The 17,972-nt window shown below is 47.5% G+C and overlaps 4 protein-coding genes across 6 annotated transcripts; 2 read left to right on the top strand and 2 right to left on the bottom strand.

The window, feature by feature from the left end:
* Positions 1 to 248: 248 nt before the first annotated feature.
* Positions 249 to 1,492, top strand: LOC120445756 (programmed cell death protein 2). Its single transcript, XM_039626338.2, has 3 exons — positions 249 to 584; positions 642 to 726; positions 781 to 1,492. The coding sequence occupies exons 1-3, from the start codon at positions 316 to 318 to the stop codon at positions 1,468 to 1,470; spliced, it is 1,044 nt and encodes a 347-aa protein (XP_039482272.1). The 5' UTR covers positions 249 to 315; the 3' UTR covers positions 1,471 to 1,492.
* On the bottom strand, positions 1,473 to 4,348 carry LOC120445755 (N-alpha-acetyltransferase 35, NatC auxiliary subunit homolog). 2 transcript variants are annotated; one of them, XM_039626337.1, is made up of 6 exons: positions 4,163 to 4,348; positions 3,703 to 4,072; positions 3,072 to 3,639; positions 2,829 to 3,010; positions 1,729 to 2,766; positions 1,473 to 1,667 (listed from the first exon to the last, which is right to left on the bottom strand). In XM_039626337.1, the coding sequence occupies exons 1-6, from the start codon at positions 4,213 to 4,215 to the stop codon at positions 1,527 to 1,529; spliced, it is 2,352 nt and encodes a 783-aa protein (XP_039482271.1). In that variant the 5' UTR covers positions 4,216 to 4,348; the 3' UTR covers positions 1,473 to 1,526. The 2 variants fall into 2 exon arrangements, with proteins under 2 accessions (XP_039482271.1, XP_039482270.1); XM_039626336.1 differs by having other exon boundaries at positions 3,703 to 4,075.
* Positions 4,349 to 5,877: 1,529 nt separating this feature from the next.
* On the top strand, positions 5,878 to 17,493 carry LOC120446888 (arylalkylamine N-acetyltransferase 1). Of its 2 annotated transcripts, none has more exons than XM_039628104.2 (4): positions 5,878 to 6,148; positions 15,526 to 15,699; positions 16,631 to 16,783; positions 16,849 to 17,493. In XM_039628104.2, exons 2-4 carry the CDS (start codon positions 15,565 to 15,567, stop codon positions 17,281 to 17,283), a joined length of 723 nt encoding a protein of 240 aa, XP_039484038.1. In that variant the 5' UTR covers positions 5,878 to 6,148; positions 15,526 to 15,564; the 3' UTR covers positions 17,284 to 17,493. The 2 variants fall into 2 exon arrangements, with proteins under 2 accessions (XP_039484038.1, XP_039484037.1); XM_039628103.2 differs by lacking the exon at positions 5,878 to 6,148 and adding an exon at positions 14,105 to 14,580.
* Positions 17,396 to 17,839, bottom strand: LOC120446891. Its single transcript, XM_039628108.2, has one exon. It carries the CDS (start codon positions 17,812 to 17,814, stop codon positions 17,506 to 17,508), a length of 309 nt encoding a protein of 102 aa, XP_039484042.1. The 5' UTR covers positions 17,815 to 17,839; the 3' UTR covers positions 17,396 to 17,505.
* Positions 17,840 to 17,972: the final 133 nt, after the last annotated feature.

Consider the following 17,972-nt stretch of genomic DNA (forward strand, 5'->3'; position numbering starts at 1 on the left):
TGCCTTTATTGTGGGGAAAGTAATGAGATTGCGATTATTCCAGATAAATGTAATTATATGAAAATGTTTAAGTTTCTCTTATGTTATTATGCAAATATTCAATAAAGTAAGGAATATTTTATTTGAAATGTGTATCGTATTGGCGAAATTAACAAACAAAACTGTATACATGTAATTGATAACTATTTCTTAATACCGAAATGTGTGATTCCCCCAAATTTCAGTTGGTATTCAAAAGTATTTGGATTTTGTAGAGGCATTTTCTGGCGCTCCACCTGTGGTCACACTGAACACGAGTTTCAATTTATTCTGGAAATGGAGATTGACTTGGGATTTGCGGAGAAAAGCGACGATGGCGCCTGGCTGAGCAACCGCTACTTCCCCAGCAAGCTGGGCGGCCAGCCCGCCTGGCTGGAACTGGAAGCCCTGCCGCCCACGTCGCAGCTGCAGTGCAGCAAGTGCCAGGGGCCCAAATCCTTCCTGGCTCAGCTCTACGCTCCCTTCGACGACGAGTTCAACTTTCACCGGTCCATCTATGTGTTCCTGTGCCGGAATCCCGACTGCCAGGAGGCTCAAAGTGCAGGGTAATCCCTTCCAGCTCTGCTAACCGATTAGAAACCTAACCTTACCCTGATTTCCAGCAATTTCACAGTACTGAGGTCGCAGTTGCCTCGGAAGAACAAGTTCTTTTCGGAGGAAGAGCCGAGCGACGTGGGAGAACCCCTGGTAGCTATAGCAGCCATAATTTCAAAGCACTTTTATTTCAATATGTTCTCTTAGCCCGCCGTTCCCTGCCCGAAGAAGCTGTGCGCCGCCTGTGGTTGCCATGCTCCCCACGTCTGCAGTAAATGCAAGGCCATCCACTACTGCTCATCGGAGCACCAGAGGGCCCACTGGCCGCAGCACAAGCCGAACTGCGGGGCACCAGGTGCAGCCAACGTGAAGCCCTTGACACAAATCGTGTTCCCAGAATTTGAGATTGTAATGGACAGCAATCCCGTGGAATCTGGCGAAGACGACAAGAACGACGAGGCACGTTTGGCGGAGTTCCAGGAGCTGGAGGCCAGTGGAAAGACGGGCGACCTGAGCAATGTTTCCGAGGCGGAGATGGACAAGTACTTTGGAAACTCCGCGGCCGCCGATGACAAGACCTTCAGACAGTTTAAAAAGCAAACGGCAGCCGAACCCGATCAGATTGTGCGCTACAAACGTGGAGGTCAGCCACTCTGGATCACCAATACAGCCAAAACGGTGGAGGACCAACTAAAGAAGCTGCCCAACTGCACCACTTGCGGAGGAAGCCGTCAGTTCGAGTTCCAGATCATGCCGCAAGCACTGACTCTTTTAGAGGACGAAAACCTCGACTGGGGCGTCCTGGCCGTCTACACTTGCGCCAAGAGCTGCCCCATCGATGGCTACGTGGAGGAGCTTCTTATCAAGCAGGACATTGTGGAGGAGGAACAGAGTTGACATTAAAATGCGTACATTTAAATTTTATTCTTGTCAATTACGGAACACGTGAATATTTACTTCAGCTTGATGATGGGGAAGTAGCTGTGTTTGGAGAAGTCGAACTCTGGCTGCCGCTTGACTTCCTTCTGGTGGCCGCGGGCCAGCACATTCATCACCACAAAGTTGGTCCGCGCGATTTGTAGGAGGTCCAGCATCTGCAGGTAACGAAACACATCTTAATCTATGATAATCACTTCAGAAACTCAATTGACCTACCTCCTGATCTGGGTTTTGAATGCTTTCGAGAACATTGCGTGCCTGGTCAAAGTGCTTGGCCGCATAGGTGTACAGATCCTCGACGCTGGGTCGCATCATGTGCTCCCGGATGTTTTTGAACTCAGCGTACGAGACGGGCGGCGGACTGGTGAGAGTGGCGAAGGGCAGGAAGCGTCTGTTGTAGCGGATCTCCTCGTTGTCGAACTTGGACAGCGGCAAGCGCACGCGTCCGTCTTTGGTCAAGGCGCCCATTGCCTTGTACATTCCGCCGCAGAGGCTGAGGAGCGCGTGATAGAAGACGATCTCGGCGCGGTACGGTCTTTGAGTCTTTTTGTTCTTTTTCGGCTTGGCCGCCTTGCGGTTCTTGGCCGCTCCGCCGCCGCCAGACTGAATCTTACTTTGGTGCTCAGCGTACTCCTCCTGAGCCAGGAGGATGTTCTCCGTTCGCGTCAGCGCGGACACTAGGAAGCCAATGAGGAACTCGTACGGGTACCAGTAGATGTAGAGGAACTCATGCACAGCATATAGTTCCAGCTCAAAGCCGGACATCAGGAAGATCAGCATCGCACGAAAACAGTTGTACAGCACCCATGTGGAGAAGTGGGTGCTGTGCTTCAGAGCGGTGGCCATGGGCTCGTTTCCCTCCATGGCTCGTTCGTTGGCCAGTTGGTTCATCATAGAGTCCAGTCGCGCTGCATCCACTTGGATGGTGTCGAAGTTCTCTATCAGACGCGCCAGCTTATCCCGCTGTCTGGCGCGATTGAAGCCGCAGATTCGAATGAACTGCGTGAAGGTGTTCATGTTGAAGCAGTAGCGGAAGAAGTTCTCCAGGTGCTGCTGGACCTTGGGATCGGCTGCCACTGGATGCTTGGCATTCAATACGGGTGGCGAGTTAAAGATCTGAACCGAGTGGCGCAGGAACTGCTTCATGGGAAGCTTTCCATGCGCCATCCTCATGTTGGCGCTGAACAGGCTCTGCAGCACGCTTCTGGACAGGATGCACTGGCCCGACTTTTTGCTGTACTCGATAAAAAAGTTCTGGAAAGCGTGTGTGTTATTATAAATTCTGTTATTAAGTTACAAGTTAACTAGTCACCCACCAGCGCCGAATAGTAATCCTTGTACTTGGTGACTTTGCAGGCGTATTTGAAGCGCGAAATCATTTCCTCCAGAAACTGATAGCTGGCCGGCCGATCCCTGATCTTGATGCTACGCGGAAACGCGGGTGGTTGGCTACGGTCGTGGATGCGTGGAGAGAAACCCATGGGATTGGGAGCGTCAGCTAGAGGTTAAGAATGGAAATACTCAGCATTTACAAACGGAAGTCATGTGTGACCACTTACACCCCTTCTCGGGTTGTGTGCCCCGATCCAACGTGTTCCTTATTCCTGGCAGCATCTCAGAGGCCACAAGCAAGATTTTGTAGATGTCCACCTTGTCATCGACGGTATCGTTGCTGGCCATTTGCTCCACGTGGTAGATCACCTGGAAAAGATGGCGCATGAAGCGCAGCCGGTGAACCACAGCCATCCAGTCCTCCGTGGAAGTCAGCTTTTTGCACTTGCGTATGAGCTCATCCTCCACATCCTTCAGCGAGCTATAAACACTTGCTGGTTGCGCCTTTTCCGCAGCCAGAAGAGCAGAATTTCCGTACAGCTGAAAGTCCTCCTCCTCGTTGACAGCAGCCACGGCAATAATGTTCTTGATGACCACGATTAGATTGCGCACGGCAGTGCAGAAGACGCGTAGCGCCTTGTCCTTGATCTGCGCGGGGGCGTGCAGGTAGAGGCAGGTGAAGAGCACCTGGTCCATGGAGTTGCCCTCCAGCCAGGACACCAGGCAGGAAAACAGAGCATCATAGATGCCAATCAGTTCGGAGGGCGTGAGATCGTCCAGCTTGATGGCGCCCGTCTGCAAAGAGTCCACTATTAAGATACACATAGTTTAACTAGAGCTCAGAAAGGGAAATCTCACGGCAATGGCTGCCTCAAAGGAGGGCGGCGGAAGATCCTGCTTGTCGAACCCCATGCCCACGTCCATCTTGGGGTCCATGATCTCTATGGCTGACATGGCCTCAAAAAGGCCGAACAGCATATCCTGGGCCAGTTCCCCGGGCTGCAGCTCCGCACAGGCGTCGTGGAACTCCTTGGTGACGTCCACCCAGCCGTGCATCGGGTACTGAGTGATGTCCTCGGCGGCACTGCCGCTCCGCATGGTGCGTTGCACCTCGGGGTCCAGGAATCCGCATTCGCCCACGCTCCACTCGTCCTGCTCCAAGCTAAGGGCCCGGGCAGCGGCAGCCGCGGCCGCCGTGACCGCCTGGAAGTCTGGAGGCTCCGCAACGCTGCTGCGGATATGAGTGTATGTAAATTTATATGGTTATGCTCTGTATGTAGGCACATCTGTGGGTTCTTGCCGGTGGTCTTGGGCTCACCTTCCGTTCATGGTGCTCGGATCTGCCTCCGCCGGCAAAGTCGAGGGATACATCTGTTGTACCTATATTCTGCAGGCGGTCAACCTGTAGCTCGATGTGCTACAATTTTTCTTTTATTTATAAAAGTTCTACTTTCTTATGAATAAAAATATGTAACTTCCAGTGTGACCAAGTGCCGAACGGTCAGCCATGCCTTTATGTTGCAAATATACCGCTTCATACCGAGGAAAACATAATTTTCCGTTTCTAATCTAAATCTAAGTCTAATTTATTGTATTTGCGGAGATTGTCGGTGGCTGCATGTTGGTTAGAAGACTGATAACCATTTCATTAATTGAAAGAAGAATATTTCATTGATATAGTCTTAAAGTAGTACATGCTAAAGCGCATTCAGTATTTTTCTGCCCGCCAATATCAAACTTGGCAGCCCTGGCAAAGCTAACAGTGTACTGTTATAATTAGAAAGGTTTTCAAAGCTTTTAAACGAAAGCCAGGAACGATTTTAAGGTTTTTCTCATGATTCCTCTATGTATTCAGCATAGAATTTCTGTAAGTTACCCACAAGTCAAGTGAATTATCATTCAAACTGGGGGAATTGAAGCCTTGGCACATTCTCCAATGCACTGTTATTCTTAACAGCGTCGACCGTTACAACTGTTACCAAGTTCAAATGCTGAGTCAGGTGAAAATGGAGGTAAACAAGAAAAGCGTAGTTCATTGGACTGGCGGCTGGCCCATTAACTAAACAAAATGACTGAAAGTGCAAGCCAGCGTTTTCCGAGACCCAGACGGCGATCCAGACCGATCAGAACAGTTCCGCGGTTCATAAAGCGCGGTTCAGAGTACGAGCTCTTTTTTTCTGCTTAATCTCACTTATGTTCGCCCCAATTTGACTAAAACAGACAAAATATGCCCTGAATCGAAGCATTCAACAACCTTATCAGCCGCGTTTGTGACCGCTCTTATCGGAAGCGGAAAAGCTCGCTCGCGCTTTCACTCCGCGGTTCCACTCCGGATTTCGAGCAACGCGGCGCCCGCCCCACGGATTTTGGGGTTGACCACCACTCCGAGTGTTACAAGTATCCAAGTTGCGAGTGGAAACCGAACCCGAGGGGTTGGATTGGTTTGTTTACCACGGAGGCCCCACTTTCGCTCGCTCGCTCTCCCCAAATCGCTATCTTTCTCTGCCTCGGCTCCCAAATCTCTCTTGCTAGTGGCGATATACTCAAATCAGAACACTCATTTAAACCGAAAGATAAACAGTGGTTTTATTCGTCTCAATAATTTATTTATGTAGAATTATTAAGCTCTAAAATTAGTTAAAATATTTAGAAAGATACGTCTTTAAAAATTATATTTGATTTTTTTTATTAGATTTCTTTAAAATTCAGTTAATTTTAAGTTTTAAACTTTGCTTGAAAATACAACGCCTAGAGTTATGCAACATATTTGGGAGAGTCAATAGAGTTCGATTTTTAGTACGTCAATTTATATAACGTATTTGCACGGATTTCCCCAAATCCCCACTTGAATCCATTGAGTGGTCTGCAGAGAGAACTTGGGAGCCCAAAGAGGAGGAAAACCCACTCAATGAATGAGTAGAACGCAGAACAGATGGGCAGAGAGATTGGGATTGGAAGCGACTGAGTTTCTGAGTTCGACCGGCGAACTATTTAAGCAACGCTCATTTGCTCATTGCAATTCAATGTGTTTTCGTTGGCCATTAAAAAATAACACGAAAACATTGGTCCCAAATCGCGCAAAGAATTCCGGCCGTAATATTCGAATACATATAAGTCTCTCAAGCCTGTAAAAGCTGAGCATCATTGTTTGAAAAACGTGCTAACGGTTCACTTGGTCGGTCGAATCGGAACGAAACGGGCGAGAATCTCCAATACAAATTCCGAAATTCAGCGAATTTAACGCTTCGAAGTATCCAAATCAAAGGAGCGGCGCATTCGGTCCACTTATTAGCCAATTTCACGCGTAAGTTGCCGACGAAAATACATTTTTATTTTAGAAACCAGCGGTGACATTTACGCTCCCGCCGCCGCCAAATGTTTTCCATTTCAAGTTCGCCAAGAATAAAACAAGAAACACTCACTATAAACTATATCTATATCTAAATGTGTACATATAGACCGCAGTGTTTCCCAAACGGCACACACGTCCTAATTAAATGCGAACAGCGAAAACTTAGGCGCCCAAGACGCGACTTTTTGGCAGGCGACCAAATCAAATAGTTTAAATTGCCGAGTTGTTTGGGAACACAGATGTTGACGTGGGCACTTTACATGTTTGTAATTGAAAAAGTGTAGGGATTACGGATGGATATGAGTCAGTACAAGTACTAACTATAAATTATGAATAGCAATATTTCAAAGACACTGACTGCCTAACAAGGCATAAATATCGTTTGAAGTGCTGGCCCCCGATAAGATAGCATTCCTTATCAGCAGCAAAGAAACAGCCCATCCTCCTCACCAATCAAAGAAAACTTTTTCAGTATTTCGCGCTGAGGAGTGCTCCAAACAGAAGTGGAGTGCTGGCCACATCGATCCGGGAACTTGTTTGTGGCTCAACCCGTTGTCAAGGCAAAAACGCAGGGCGGTTTTGAGTCTTCGAGCCCAAAGGGCAGACCATCGCCCACCGCAGGGCGTGACAATTGACCAAATTTAATCGTGGCCCACACGCACGACAGCGCTGCCAATAACAAGCAGACAAGTAAATGAAATACCAGCAAACTGCACACGGGCAATGAAAATCTCGGTCCTTGGACTTTTCCCTTGGGAAAAGCAAATATGTGAAAAACAACTTCTTTTCCCGGCCAACTTCCCCCCAAATCACACACACACAGAGAAACTCACACTGCGAGCCATGTGTATCCTATTTATTTCAATTGATTTGGGGGCAACGTGGCGTATGAGCAACGCCGCAGGCAGCAAAAGGAGGAAAAAGCTGATATTCCCAGCATCTGGCAGCAGGACTCTCCTCCCCCCCTCGAAGTCTCGACTTTTATACAGCATTTTGTATCGATTTGATTGGATTTCATTCCATTTGATGCCCCTGCCGCACGGTTTTGTGGCTTTTCAATGCGCTCCAATAAAGCTGACTGGTCGCTCTGTACGGCTGACTTAATTGCATTTAATTACAGGGTGGCCTCGATAGCTCCAACTACTCACTAGTGCGATGCTTTGAATAATTCCTCTTGCGACTTAAGTTTGCAAAAAAAGGGTGCACTTTTATGGCAGTTTACCCAATTGGCACAGTATAAAAGATCCTTTAGATCGAAGCTAGCGAGGCCGCACTGTAGCTGACCCTTCTGGCCAAACAAGCAATGAGTAAAATGCGGAAAAATCTGTACATTCGATACAAAAGATTTCCCCGACCCAACTGGATGCAAAAGCGAAAAAGTTGTGCCATTTTGCCTAGTTTTTCCTTCTTTGCGCGCTGATTTATGTAGGGTCATTTCTCATTCAATTAAATAAATGAAACTCCATGAATATTGCAGCTCCCATTCAGAGAGTTCATTAAGTCCGTAAGCCCACGGAAAAGCCTTTGTCAATTAGTCAAAGCGCTTCAAGAGCCAACCAATTAGGCTAAAATGTTTGTTGCCTCTTCCAGCGAAGTTGAGTCCCCAAATCAGCGCCGAGCAGCCGGAGATTCGCTTTAAAGGACCCTCAGCCAAACAATAACAATGAAAACACATCAAAATCAATCTGTCAACAAAAGTCGAGCAAAGTGCTGACTACACAGACGCCGTCCCCGGCAAACTGACAAAGCGTCCTGACTACGTGCCACACAAAGCCCCTTCCACGATGATGATGATTACGTTGTGAAGGAGCACGCCACTCCGGACTCCGTTCCACGGTCTCCGGAGTCCCCCAAGTGTTTAAAACACCCTTCAGCCGACCCCCTCCGCCACTCCGAATCCCATTCGAGTATCCCTCCCGAGTCGAGGATGTCGTTTTATTACAAGAGGAAAGACAAACAGCAAAATGGCGCCAACATTGTCAGAGTGTCAGCTTGTTGCCGCTGCTGCTTCTGTTCCCTCTGATGCTTCTGCTGCCCCTGCTGCTCTTGCTGCTTCAGTGGGTTCTGTTGCTCCAGGCAGTCATGTTCCAGGCGGGTGGGTACAGGATGGCGAGGATTCAGTATAATCACGATGGCGGTGACGGTGGCGATGATGATGCCTGTGCACTGGTGCACGGATTTCGCTTGGCTTCCTGCCAGCAATTTGCGCTGCCGTGCGTTTCTTGTGCACTGAGAGAAAGTTGAGGTTCTTATCTGCACTTATGGTTTTCCCAGAAACTCCAGAGAGTGCAAAAGATATTAGATGTGCCAAAAGGCAGGTCTGATTTGATTAAAAGTTCATTAAAATATATCATCAATAGTACTTATAGTACCAGCAAACACAATGTTGATAAGGAAATTAATCAGGTCGCGTACGATGCTATGTCACATCAAGAGCCTGATTAACTAATAACACAACAAATTGATAAGCGAAGAGAGTGTGACTAAACTGTTTCCCAGTGTTTTTGAAGCGCGGTGCACATGGCGTATGCGCAATGTGGCTGGCGTTGCATCCGTTGCCTGGGTGAAAAAAGGGGACAAGGAGTGGGAAGGATACGAATGTGTGTGCCAGCGAGATAGGAGGAGGCCAGAGCTCATTGTTCACTGTTGCTTGCAACAACAGCAGATCCTTTGAATCCTTTTTTCGCCCGGCTTCTGTCCCAGCAGATGGCAGACATTATCCGCTGGCTGGCTGGGATTTTGCATTTCAATGGTAACTAGCCCGGATTGAAATGGTCGGGATTTCAGACATCCCTTTCAGCGGGATGGCTGCTCAGGATGAGGAAATTGCCCGGGCCCGTGATGAATTTAAATGAAGTTTGCTGCTGAAATGGGCAAAATGCAATTTACAACTTAAATGGGTAATTTGCAGATGGAACTGTGTGGTTGGGGGTGCCCGCTCGTTTATGGAAACGAAATGCATCGCATATGCGGCATTTTCCATGTGGAATTAAACGAGCAATTTGCCTCGAATTCAAATGAATTCAAATGAGTCGTGCTCAAGCAGCCAGAGCACTCATATGGCTGGTGTGAATAGCCCGATAATCCATTTGGATCGTTTCCGTTTCACCAGCTCAAACAATTGTGTTTGCCACTCGTGCACTTTTCGCAGATAGCAGCAGATTAATTCTAATGTGTTTAGAATGTCGCATTAGGCTGCACAATAAGCGGATTGCAGAGCTGGGGGCCAACTGATCGACTAGTTCGTACTCAGCAAATGAAGCTGTTACTTTATAGTTTCACATACTCAAAGAGTTGATTGTGGTGACCAAAGTTATGGAAATGTTCTACTCATATTGAATAATTTGCTGCACAAACTGATAATTAACTTCATACAAAAATATTTCTCCCATGAAATGATCATAAATCGTTGGTTGTTACCATGTTGTATGCTTATCTACTTAATTACAGTGTTTGTTGATCTAGCATTTAAGTAAATTTGCATTTCAAATCTTTTTACTAGAGCCAAACAGTACCTATTAAAATATTTTAATAGAAGCATTATATATCATGACCATCCAGGGGTTTTTGGTCGAGCATACCTGTCTGACTTGGCCTGGCTTTCAAAGCTCCACCCACTCCGCGAATCCGGGCAGCCGGACAAGCGGACAAGCGGAGCTAGTGCCTCATTCTCTGGCAATGGATTGGAGTGGGGGCCAAGCTGGCGGAGGAGGAGCGGCTAATCCGATTAGGCGGCTTTTAACTCTATTAAGCTGAATCAAACTTTCAAAGCCTCTGGCCACTGGTGCTGCCCCTGCTCCACTGCAGCTGCATATCGGATGTGGCTCTCGGTTGCCAGTCACGTTCTGCCTTCCGAAGTTGCCTGCCCAGATCCCAGCTCCCAGCTCCACACGGTTGGAGTGGCCATGGGTGGGGTGTCCAAGCCCAAGCGGAGGAAATCGGTTCCGGCTTGTGGCAACTGTCGGAAAAGCTGGTGACAAAGCGGCCAAGTTTATGGTCCGATCACCCAAACCGCCAGCACCGATCCCACAGTGCAGCATTCAAATGATTTATGGCGAATGCAAATGAAAAGTTGTGATTTATATGACAGCGACCACTAATTGTGGGTATGTCTCGGTTCCGTCCCGCAGGTGAAAAGTATTCAATACTGTGAATTCTGGGCAGTATTTGCATATTCAAAGTACGCTAACACGTGTAAGTGCATTTAATCTGTAGCAGCTAATAATATTCTACAATAAATAATTGGGTTTTCAGAAAATGAAAAGGAATCTACTTTTAGTGTGGCTTGATCTTCATAAACTTATATTACCCAAACGAGCCATAAACTAATGAATTCATTTAATCACATTTAGTATTTAAAAAGTTAAGTTGAGTTAATTATACCCGTTACTCGTAGAGAAAAAGGGTATACTAGATTCGTTGAAAAGTATGTAACAGGCAGAAGGAAGCGTTTCCGACCATATAAAGTATATATATTCTTGATCAGGATCAATAGCCGAGTCGATTTGGCCATGTCCGTCTGTCCGTCCGTCTGTCCGTCTGTCCGTCTGTCCGTCTGTCCGTCTGTCCGTCCGTCTGTCCGTCTGTCTGTCCGTATGAACGTCGAGATCTCAGGAACTACAAAAGCTAGAAAGTTGAGATTAAGCATACAGACTCCAGGGACATAGACGCAGCGCAAGTTTGTCGAATCATGCTGCCACGCCCACTCTAACGCCCACAAACCGCCCAAAACTGCCACGCCCACACTTTTGAAAAATGTTTTGATATTTTTTCATTTTTGTATTGGTGTTGTAAATTTCTATCGATTTGTCAAAAAAAATTTTGCCACGCCCACTCTAACGCCCACAAACCGCCCAAAGCTGCCACGCCCACACTTTTGAAAAATGTTTTGATATTTTTTCATTTTTGTATTAGTCTTCCAAATTTCTATCGATTTGCCAAAGAACTTTTTGCCACGCCCACTCTAACGCCCACAAACCTGCACTTCTACTAGCTGAGTAACGGGTATCAGATAGCCGGGGAACTCGACTATAGCGTTCTCTCTTGTTAATTTTATCACTGCCCATGACAGCCTTCATAACTGAAACGTATGACTTTGATTTCAGGCCGTGAAATTACATGACAATTTAATTTAATAACTAATTCATTACCTGCGACACATCAAGTGCCAGCAGATAGCACATAGCAGCTAGCAGATCGGTGGACAAAGATAGATTCTCCAGCTGGCACTGGCTAGTTAGCATATAAATTAGTAGAGGACGCCCACTGGCGACTATCGCATCTTAATCGACTTGGCGTGTTCCTTAAATAATTGTTCAGGCATTACCTGAGTAGTCTACTAATGCTGATAAATGATCCGTGCACTGCAGCTGGTGTGGATTTGCATGGGACCTTGATCTGAGCGGGTTCCACTAGAGATTGAACTGATTGAACCACCACCACACCGAGTGCAGTTCTTTGGGAAAGTTTCACTAGTTTTCTGGTGAAGAGACGCCTTTCATTACAATCATCTTGATTGAACTCACAATTGCCAGCCATCTCGGTGCTCAGCTAAACGGCGTTAATGTGATTTTAATTATCCGTATGCAAACTGAATCGCAACGAGGCGCTGACGGCGTGCAGCTCAGCACTTTGAAGTTAATCGCGCCGCAATATCACTCATTCGCACTGTGGGCCACACAGTGCAACACTCGCGTTGAGTAACTATAAGGTTTCTTTCCGTCTTTTCCATGCCACACTGTCACTTCCGCTGAAATCAGCATTCGGTGTAATTACACCATCAACACTTTAAGCGATTGACTATTCACTTTGTTGACTGAATGAGTAATTTCCAGTACTTAACTTATGCGTGTAACTAAGTTATGGTGCAGTAAACATTTGTATCTGTCAATTAGTGCGATATCGTTGTGCATAATCCGCAGACCCCACAGAATTTGCAAACCCGTTTTGCAGCCGTTCGACAATTTTGGCAGCTCAATCAGCGATCGTCGTTTAAGCTTCAAGATTTAAGACTTTACTTTGCGGCGTATCATTAGGAGCATGATTCGACGCTTTGGACTCGCACTTCGAATGCAAGGGAACCGAGCTACCCACCTACTAAGTCAAAAATATCCACCTAAGTGTGGGTTCATCGGGCGTCTTTACTCACCCACCGGATATGGCAATAAGTGTGGTTTCAAGTGTATTTATACCCCAATTGCACCTGCATCCAACCACAGAGCACTGAGTCATTTGGAGGAAGGTCTTGGAGCCCAGACAATGAAAAGAGGCGCGACTCTGGGCGATTGAGCTAAATTTAGTGCTCCACATCTGAGTGTCACCCAGATCAGACGACCAGAAACGAGTTTCCCAAAAAAACACAGAGATAACAACGTGACTGGATGAGCGGACAAACCGTCCACTAAAATAATAATAATATCGTAAACAAAATTATCCATGAAAAGTTTCCAGCGACTGTCCATGATAAACAGTTTCGTTGACAATTTGCATTTGTTGTCCGCTAATTGCGGTCTGTTTTTATGACCGACTGAATAATCCAAAGGCGTTATATATATAAAATATCAGCCAGATTTGCTGCGAATCGCGGGAGTTAATGGCCGGAATAATTCCGTAATAAAACCGTATTAATCGCGCCGAAGAGCCGGAGAAATAGAGATAGATATTCATGGGTGATAATTCGGAGAGCGCGCGCCAAACCAAACAAACCAGACGGCGAAGAATGTAAATATCCATATAAGCACCCCGCCGATCCGAAGATCCACCAAGCCAACGATCCACCGATTTCTGGGAGAGACCTCCACCTCCACCTCCACCTCCAAAATAGCGTTGTGTTTCTGTTGCTTTTGTCGCATTTTAATTGAGCCAGCGGCGTGCGCTCCGTTTTGCCCGTTTGCACGACCAAAGCAAAAAAGCAAGAAAAAACAAGAAAAAGTAAAAAACACAAGAAAATAAAATACGCGACAGCTGCGAGCGGAAAGTAAACAAAATCGGCACGGGATGATCGGCCAGTCCGCCGTGGGGAAATCATTCACTGCCGTAATAGTACGCATACGCCGTGTGGCTTTTAATTGCGGCCAAAGTTTCGGGGGTGTGCCCCTTCGATTTGTTTACTCGGTATTCTCGAAGGGCTACTGTAGCATTCCACGCTGTAAGCACATCACTCATACGCCCCGTGGTCGGCGATGAGAAAATAGCTGGTGCATACACATTTCACTGCTCATAATGAACTATAAATTCAGTGCGGGAGTGCTGTCTTGTATATAAAATATATGGTTTGGAAATGCTTAGATCGTAAGATAGAAAGACCTGAGCAGAATGGCAATGCGGTGGACACCTTCCTGGTGGAGCAGCCTGCTCCTTCAGCCGATCACCTGGCCAACTGACCTTGCCAGCCGGCACATTTTAGACTCTCGACTTGGTTGCACTAATTTCCAACCAGTTTGCGGTCTAGTTTTTTTTTTTGTCTTACTTTTGTTTAGGCCGAGCCAAGAGGGAAATGTCTAGAACCGCTGACCACAAACACGACGCCCAAGTCCACGTCGGAAGTGTCGTGTGGGGAAAGGCCCATCTTGGAGAGTCCAGGAAACGGCTGCAAACTGGTCGCGCGACTTGGAGGCCCAAGAGAGGGCAAACCTGTCACGATCCGCCGCTCTGCCGTCGATATCCGAGCAAATAGACTGCTATGTGGCCCACAAACCAATGGAATCGACCGGCAAGTGCTGGCTTCATCCAGTGACTCTCTCAGTCGCGAGTGAACAGCCGGCGTGCGGGGCTCAGCGCTTAGACCGATCCGATTTCGATTCCGATTCCCCCATTCAGAATCCGATTCCGAATCCGAGTCCGAATCCAAATCCGATTCCATATACACTCTCTCGCCATATACACTCTCTCCGCTGGCTATATAAAGTGCAAACGGGCCCGACTTCTGGCATTCATTGTTTGCTCGCAGGCCCATCGAGTTCGCGCGCCAGGACGAAGGATTGATCCTTTCATCCAGCACCAATCCCTGGTTCCGAGTGCCAGTCGAAAACCCAAAGATCACCGTGTTTGTGTACCCCACTGTTTATCAAAGCAAAGTAAAATTAAAAGCCAAACAGCGCCAAATACAAACAACGATTTCGTTGGCGGCGAAGTAAACAAAACATCTCAAAACGTGCGCGCCAACAAAAAATTGAAATAAGGGAAAAATTCGCCATAAATTTTCCCGAGAACCCCCGCCCTCCCCGCATTGCCCGTCGCCCCGCAGAAAACTGACCGCCGACGTAGAACAAAAGAAAGCGTTTTGCAATAAACAAAAGCAGCAAGAAAAAAAACCTAGCATGGAAGTGCAGAAGCTGCCGGATCAGTCGCTGCTCTCCAGCATGATGCTGGACTCCAGATGTGGGGTAAGTGTGGCTCTTGCCCAGCGGACACCACCTAGGCACCAACCCAGATCCACCCACTCCTTTTGCGGCCACCGAGGCGCTCTATAAATACCAGTGGGGATCCAATAATAGACCGGATTAATAGTGGTCCCGCTGCGAGTAAACACCACTCAAAGGCCAATGTTCTTGGCCATTTGGGGGGCAAGGCAGCCAGTTCTGTAATTTGGCATGTGCGAATTTCGCAAATGCCTTCTGGATCGGTTTAATGGCCACTCGGCGAGTGCGATCGGCATTTATGGGGCATAAGTGAATGAAACGTGATTTTATGAGGTGCAACTGAACTCGAGAACTCCCCATGTTTATAGGGAAGACTTCTTCCAACCCAACTAACTAATAAATCACTTGACGCCGTTTTAGGCCAGCCTTAAGATAAGTGTGTCCCAAAATATCCCCAAGACAGCTGTACAAACAAACTTGCAACCTTAAGTAGGCTTTATATATAAACACCCTCTTCTCCTCCAATAATTAATTTAAGCAAAATGATATTCAGTGAATTTTGCTACATAGTTCGTATTATAAACCACATCTAGGCTGCTAGTTTCTACCAGTTAACAACTCACAAATGGCTGATCCTGTCCAGATGGCCATGTGCTATATGTTTTTGGAGCACCCTCAAGAACTGCGACCTTAGATTCGCTTCCATGATTAATGGCTCCTGTCGCTGGCGAACATGAAAACAACATTCGCGGAAAATGGAAGTGAAAATTGAAATGGAAATGCACGGCATCGTCATCCATGAGCTACGAAATATTCAAAACAAATTAAGCTGCCTTTCATCTAAGAGCCATAAATAATATTGTTTTCTATGCGCCGCCCCTCTATCCCCTCTATCCACCATCGCATATTCACTATTCACTATCCAATATCCAAAGTATCTGAACGATTTGTTTGTGTGCCATTTCGCAGCTGAACGACTTGTATCCGATTGCCCGGCTGACGCAGAAAATGGAGGACGCCCTGACCGTCTCTGGAAAGGCAGCCGCCGGCGCCGTGGACAAGGATTGTTCCTATACCATCGAACTGATCCAGCCGGAGGATGGGGAGGCGGTGATAGCCATGCTCAAGACCTTTTTCTTCAAGGTAAGTACCGATCCCGACTGCTGCCCATTGTATTGTAATCCGCTTGGGGTGCATATCATGGCAGCCAATCAAGCCGAACACCTGGCTTTCCGATTAGGTGGCTCAGAATTTATAACTTCCATTATACTTGCCAAATAATTTGAATCGAGAGGCAGCGCACAAAAGGTGAATTTGAATAATTTCCAACGAATTTCAATTAACTGCGCACTCGTCTTAATTAGGCTTTAATTCAGATCGAAGTTCGCACACTAAAGTTGACTTAATTGCGCATTTGGGTTGGGCCAATCCCTGGGAACTCCAGCGGGAATTCCGATTTGGGGCAGGTGGCATCTTGTAGAGCGCAGTAGCACAGTATTCGGCTGTCGTGAGCTCTCTTGACATGATCCATGTCAGGGCTAGCTTTCAGCTGGTCTCGCCTCACGACTCTTGGCGATCTGAATCTGAAACTGAATCTGAAACTGAATCTGTATTTGAATCCAATGTGCTCGGTTGATCTTGAGTGGATCAGGTTCCAGTGCGAGATCGGGGCGGCCAATGAGAGGGCTCCCTGCAAAGACCAATTGGGTACTCAAGACCTATATTTATACATACATTGTGCACTGCACATATAAAAAGCCACCGCTGATTAGTATGCATGCCACGCCCGCTGGCCACAGCCGCCCCCCGGCGGCGATGTCGATATGCAAATCGAGTTCCGTTCGCAATTCTCCAGCTGGCTCAATAAATTACTGGAAAATCTTAAGCCACGGCAATGCGTGCATAAATCACCCGAGTGCCTGATCAATTCTACGATCGTGTCGCGTAATAGCGCCGCCAATTTGTCCCGGCCACAAGATCCCCTGATTGATCCCCTGATTGATGAGCAATTGCATCCGAATGGGTGGCCTAGAACTGGCATCTAATCCGCTTCCATTTCCCTCTTTCCGTACAGGATGAACCCCTGAACACGTTCCTCGATCTCGGAGAGTGCAAGGAGCTCGAGAAGTACTCCCTGAAGCCCCTGCCCGACAACTGCTCATACAAGGCGGTCAACAAGAAGGGCGAGATCATTGGTCTGTTCCTAAACGGACTGATGAGGCGTCCGGTAAGTGAACCTACTTAACGAATTCTCACATCCTGCATACCTAATTGTGCTCCTTCCATGAGTAGTCCCCCGATGATGTGCCCGAGAAGGCGGCTGACTCCTGCGATCATCCCAAATTCAAGAAGATCCTCTCGCTGATGGACCACGTGGAGGAGCAGTTCAACATCTTCGACGTGTACCCCGACGAGGAGCTCATCCTGGACGGCAAGATTCTGTCGGTGGACACCAACTACCGGGGCCTGGGCATCGCAGGCCGCCTGACGGAGAGGGCGTACGAGTACATGAGGGAGAACGGCATCAATGTGTACCACGTGCTCTGCTCCAGCCACTACTCCGCCCGGGTGATGGAGAAGCTGGGCTTCCACGAGGTGTACCGCATGCAGTTCGCCGACTACAAGCCAGAGGGAGAGGTGATCTTCAAGCCGGCGGCTCCGCATGTGGGCATCCAGGTGATGGCCAAGGAAGTGGGTCCCGCGAAGGCGCTGCAGACGAAGCTGTAGACGATCTGAGTTCGGATTTTGTACTATGTGATTCTTTAGTTTGTAGTGCGGTGGCGGGTTCCCGGTAGTGTATCCACGTTCGATTCAGAGTAGTGTAAACAAACAGTACAAGTTACGTATTTATCTAATTTAATTTGCCCGTTGCGACGGTAAACTTAAGTGTTTTGTGTTTAGAACGAGCTCAAAATAAAACATTGTCTTTATAACCAACTGGATAACAACTTAGCCCCTGGCGCGGCGGGAGTTTGACTTCCTGTTCTTGCTGGAGCGCTTGGCCTGGGTCTTCTTGGCGTTCAGTTTCCTGTTGCTCCTGGTCCTAGAACTCTTGCTGGTGCTGCTGGTGGTGGTGGTGCCCACACGGATTCTTCTCACAATCGAGTAGGTGAGGTTGCTCAGGTACACTTTCTTAGGCGTGTCTGTATAGGAAGAGCTAGTGGGGGAAGTGGTGGAGTTTGCCGAATTGGAATAATCCAGGCAGCAGAGCACTAGAACCACGATGCACAAGGTGCCCATTTGAATAGTTGACTTCATGATGGTAGTACAATTGATTTGAATATGCTTCGATGGATGCGGCCGGAGTGCTTAAGTAGTCGCCCTGCTTGTTTGCACAGTTTGCAAATCGCCTATGAAGGCCGACGAAACTGTTTAATTTTGGCAAAACACTGTCGCCGTTTGCTTTGCCTTGAACC

Source organism: Drosophila santomea, chromosome 2R (genome assembly GCF_016746245.2).
Source record: "Drosophila santomea strain STO CAGO 1482 chromosome 2R, Prin_Dsan_1.1, whole genome shotgun sequence".
Classification (NCBI taxonomy): Eukaryota; Metazoa; Arthropoda; class Insecta; order Diptera; family Drosophilidae; genus Drosophila; species Drosophila santomea.

Bases quoted from the DNA above. Each gene is read 5' to 3' on its own strand.
- LOC120445756 (XM_039626338.2), top strand. From the start codon at position 316: ATGGAGATTGACTTGGGATTTGCGGAGAAAAGCGACGATGGCGCCTGG. The intron at 585-641 runs GTAATCCCTTCC...CCTGATTTCCAG, and splicing joins CAGGAGGCTCAAAGTGCAGG to CAATTTCACAGTACTGAGGT. The intron at 727-780 runs GTAGCTATAGCA...ATGTTCTCTTAG, and splicing joins GCGACGTGGGAGAACCCCTG to CCCGCCGTTCCCTGCCCGAA.
- LOC120445755 (XM_039626336.1), bottom strand. From the start codon at position 4,215: ATGTATCCCTCGACTTTGCCGGCGGAGGCAGATCCGAGCACCATGAAC. The intron at 3,011-3,071 runs GTAAGTGGTCAC...CTTAACCTCTAG, and splicing joins CACACAACCCGAGAAGGGGT to CTGACGCTCCCAATCCCATG. The intron at 1,668-1,728 runs GTAGGTCAATTG...CGTTACCTGCAG, and splicing joins TTCAAAACCCAGATCAGGAG to ATGCTGGACCTCCTACAAAT.
- LOC120446888 (XM_039628103.2), top strand. From the start codon at position 14,515: ATGGAAGTGCAGAAGCTGCCGGATCAGTCGCTGCTCTCCAGCATGATG. The intron at 15,700-16,630 runs GTAAGTACCGAT...CTTTCCGTACAG, and splicing joins TCAAGACCTTTTTCTTCAAG to GATGAACCCCTGAACACGTT. The intron at 16,784-16,848 runs GTAAGTGAACCT...TTCCATGAGTAG, and splicing joins ACGGACTGATGAGGCGTCCG to TCCCCCGATGATGTGCCCGA.
- LOC120446891 (XM_039628108.2), bottom strand. From the start codon at position 17,814: ATGAAGTCAACTATTCAAATGGGCACCTTGTGCATCGTGGTTCTAGTG.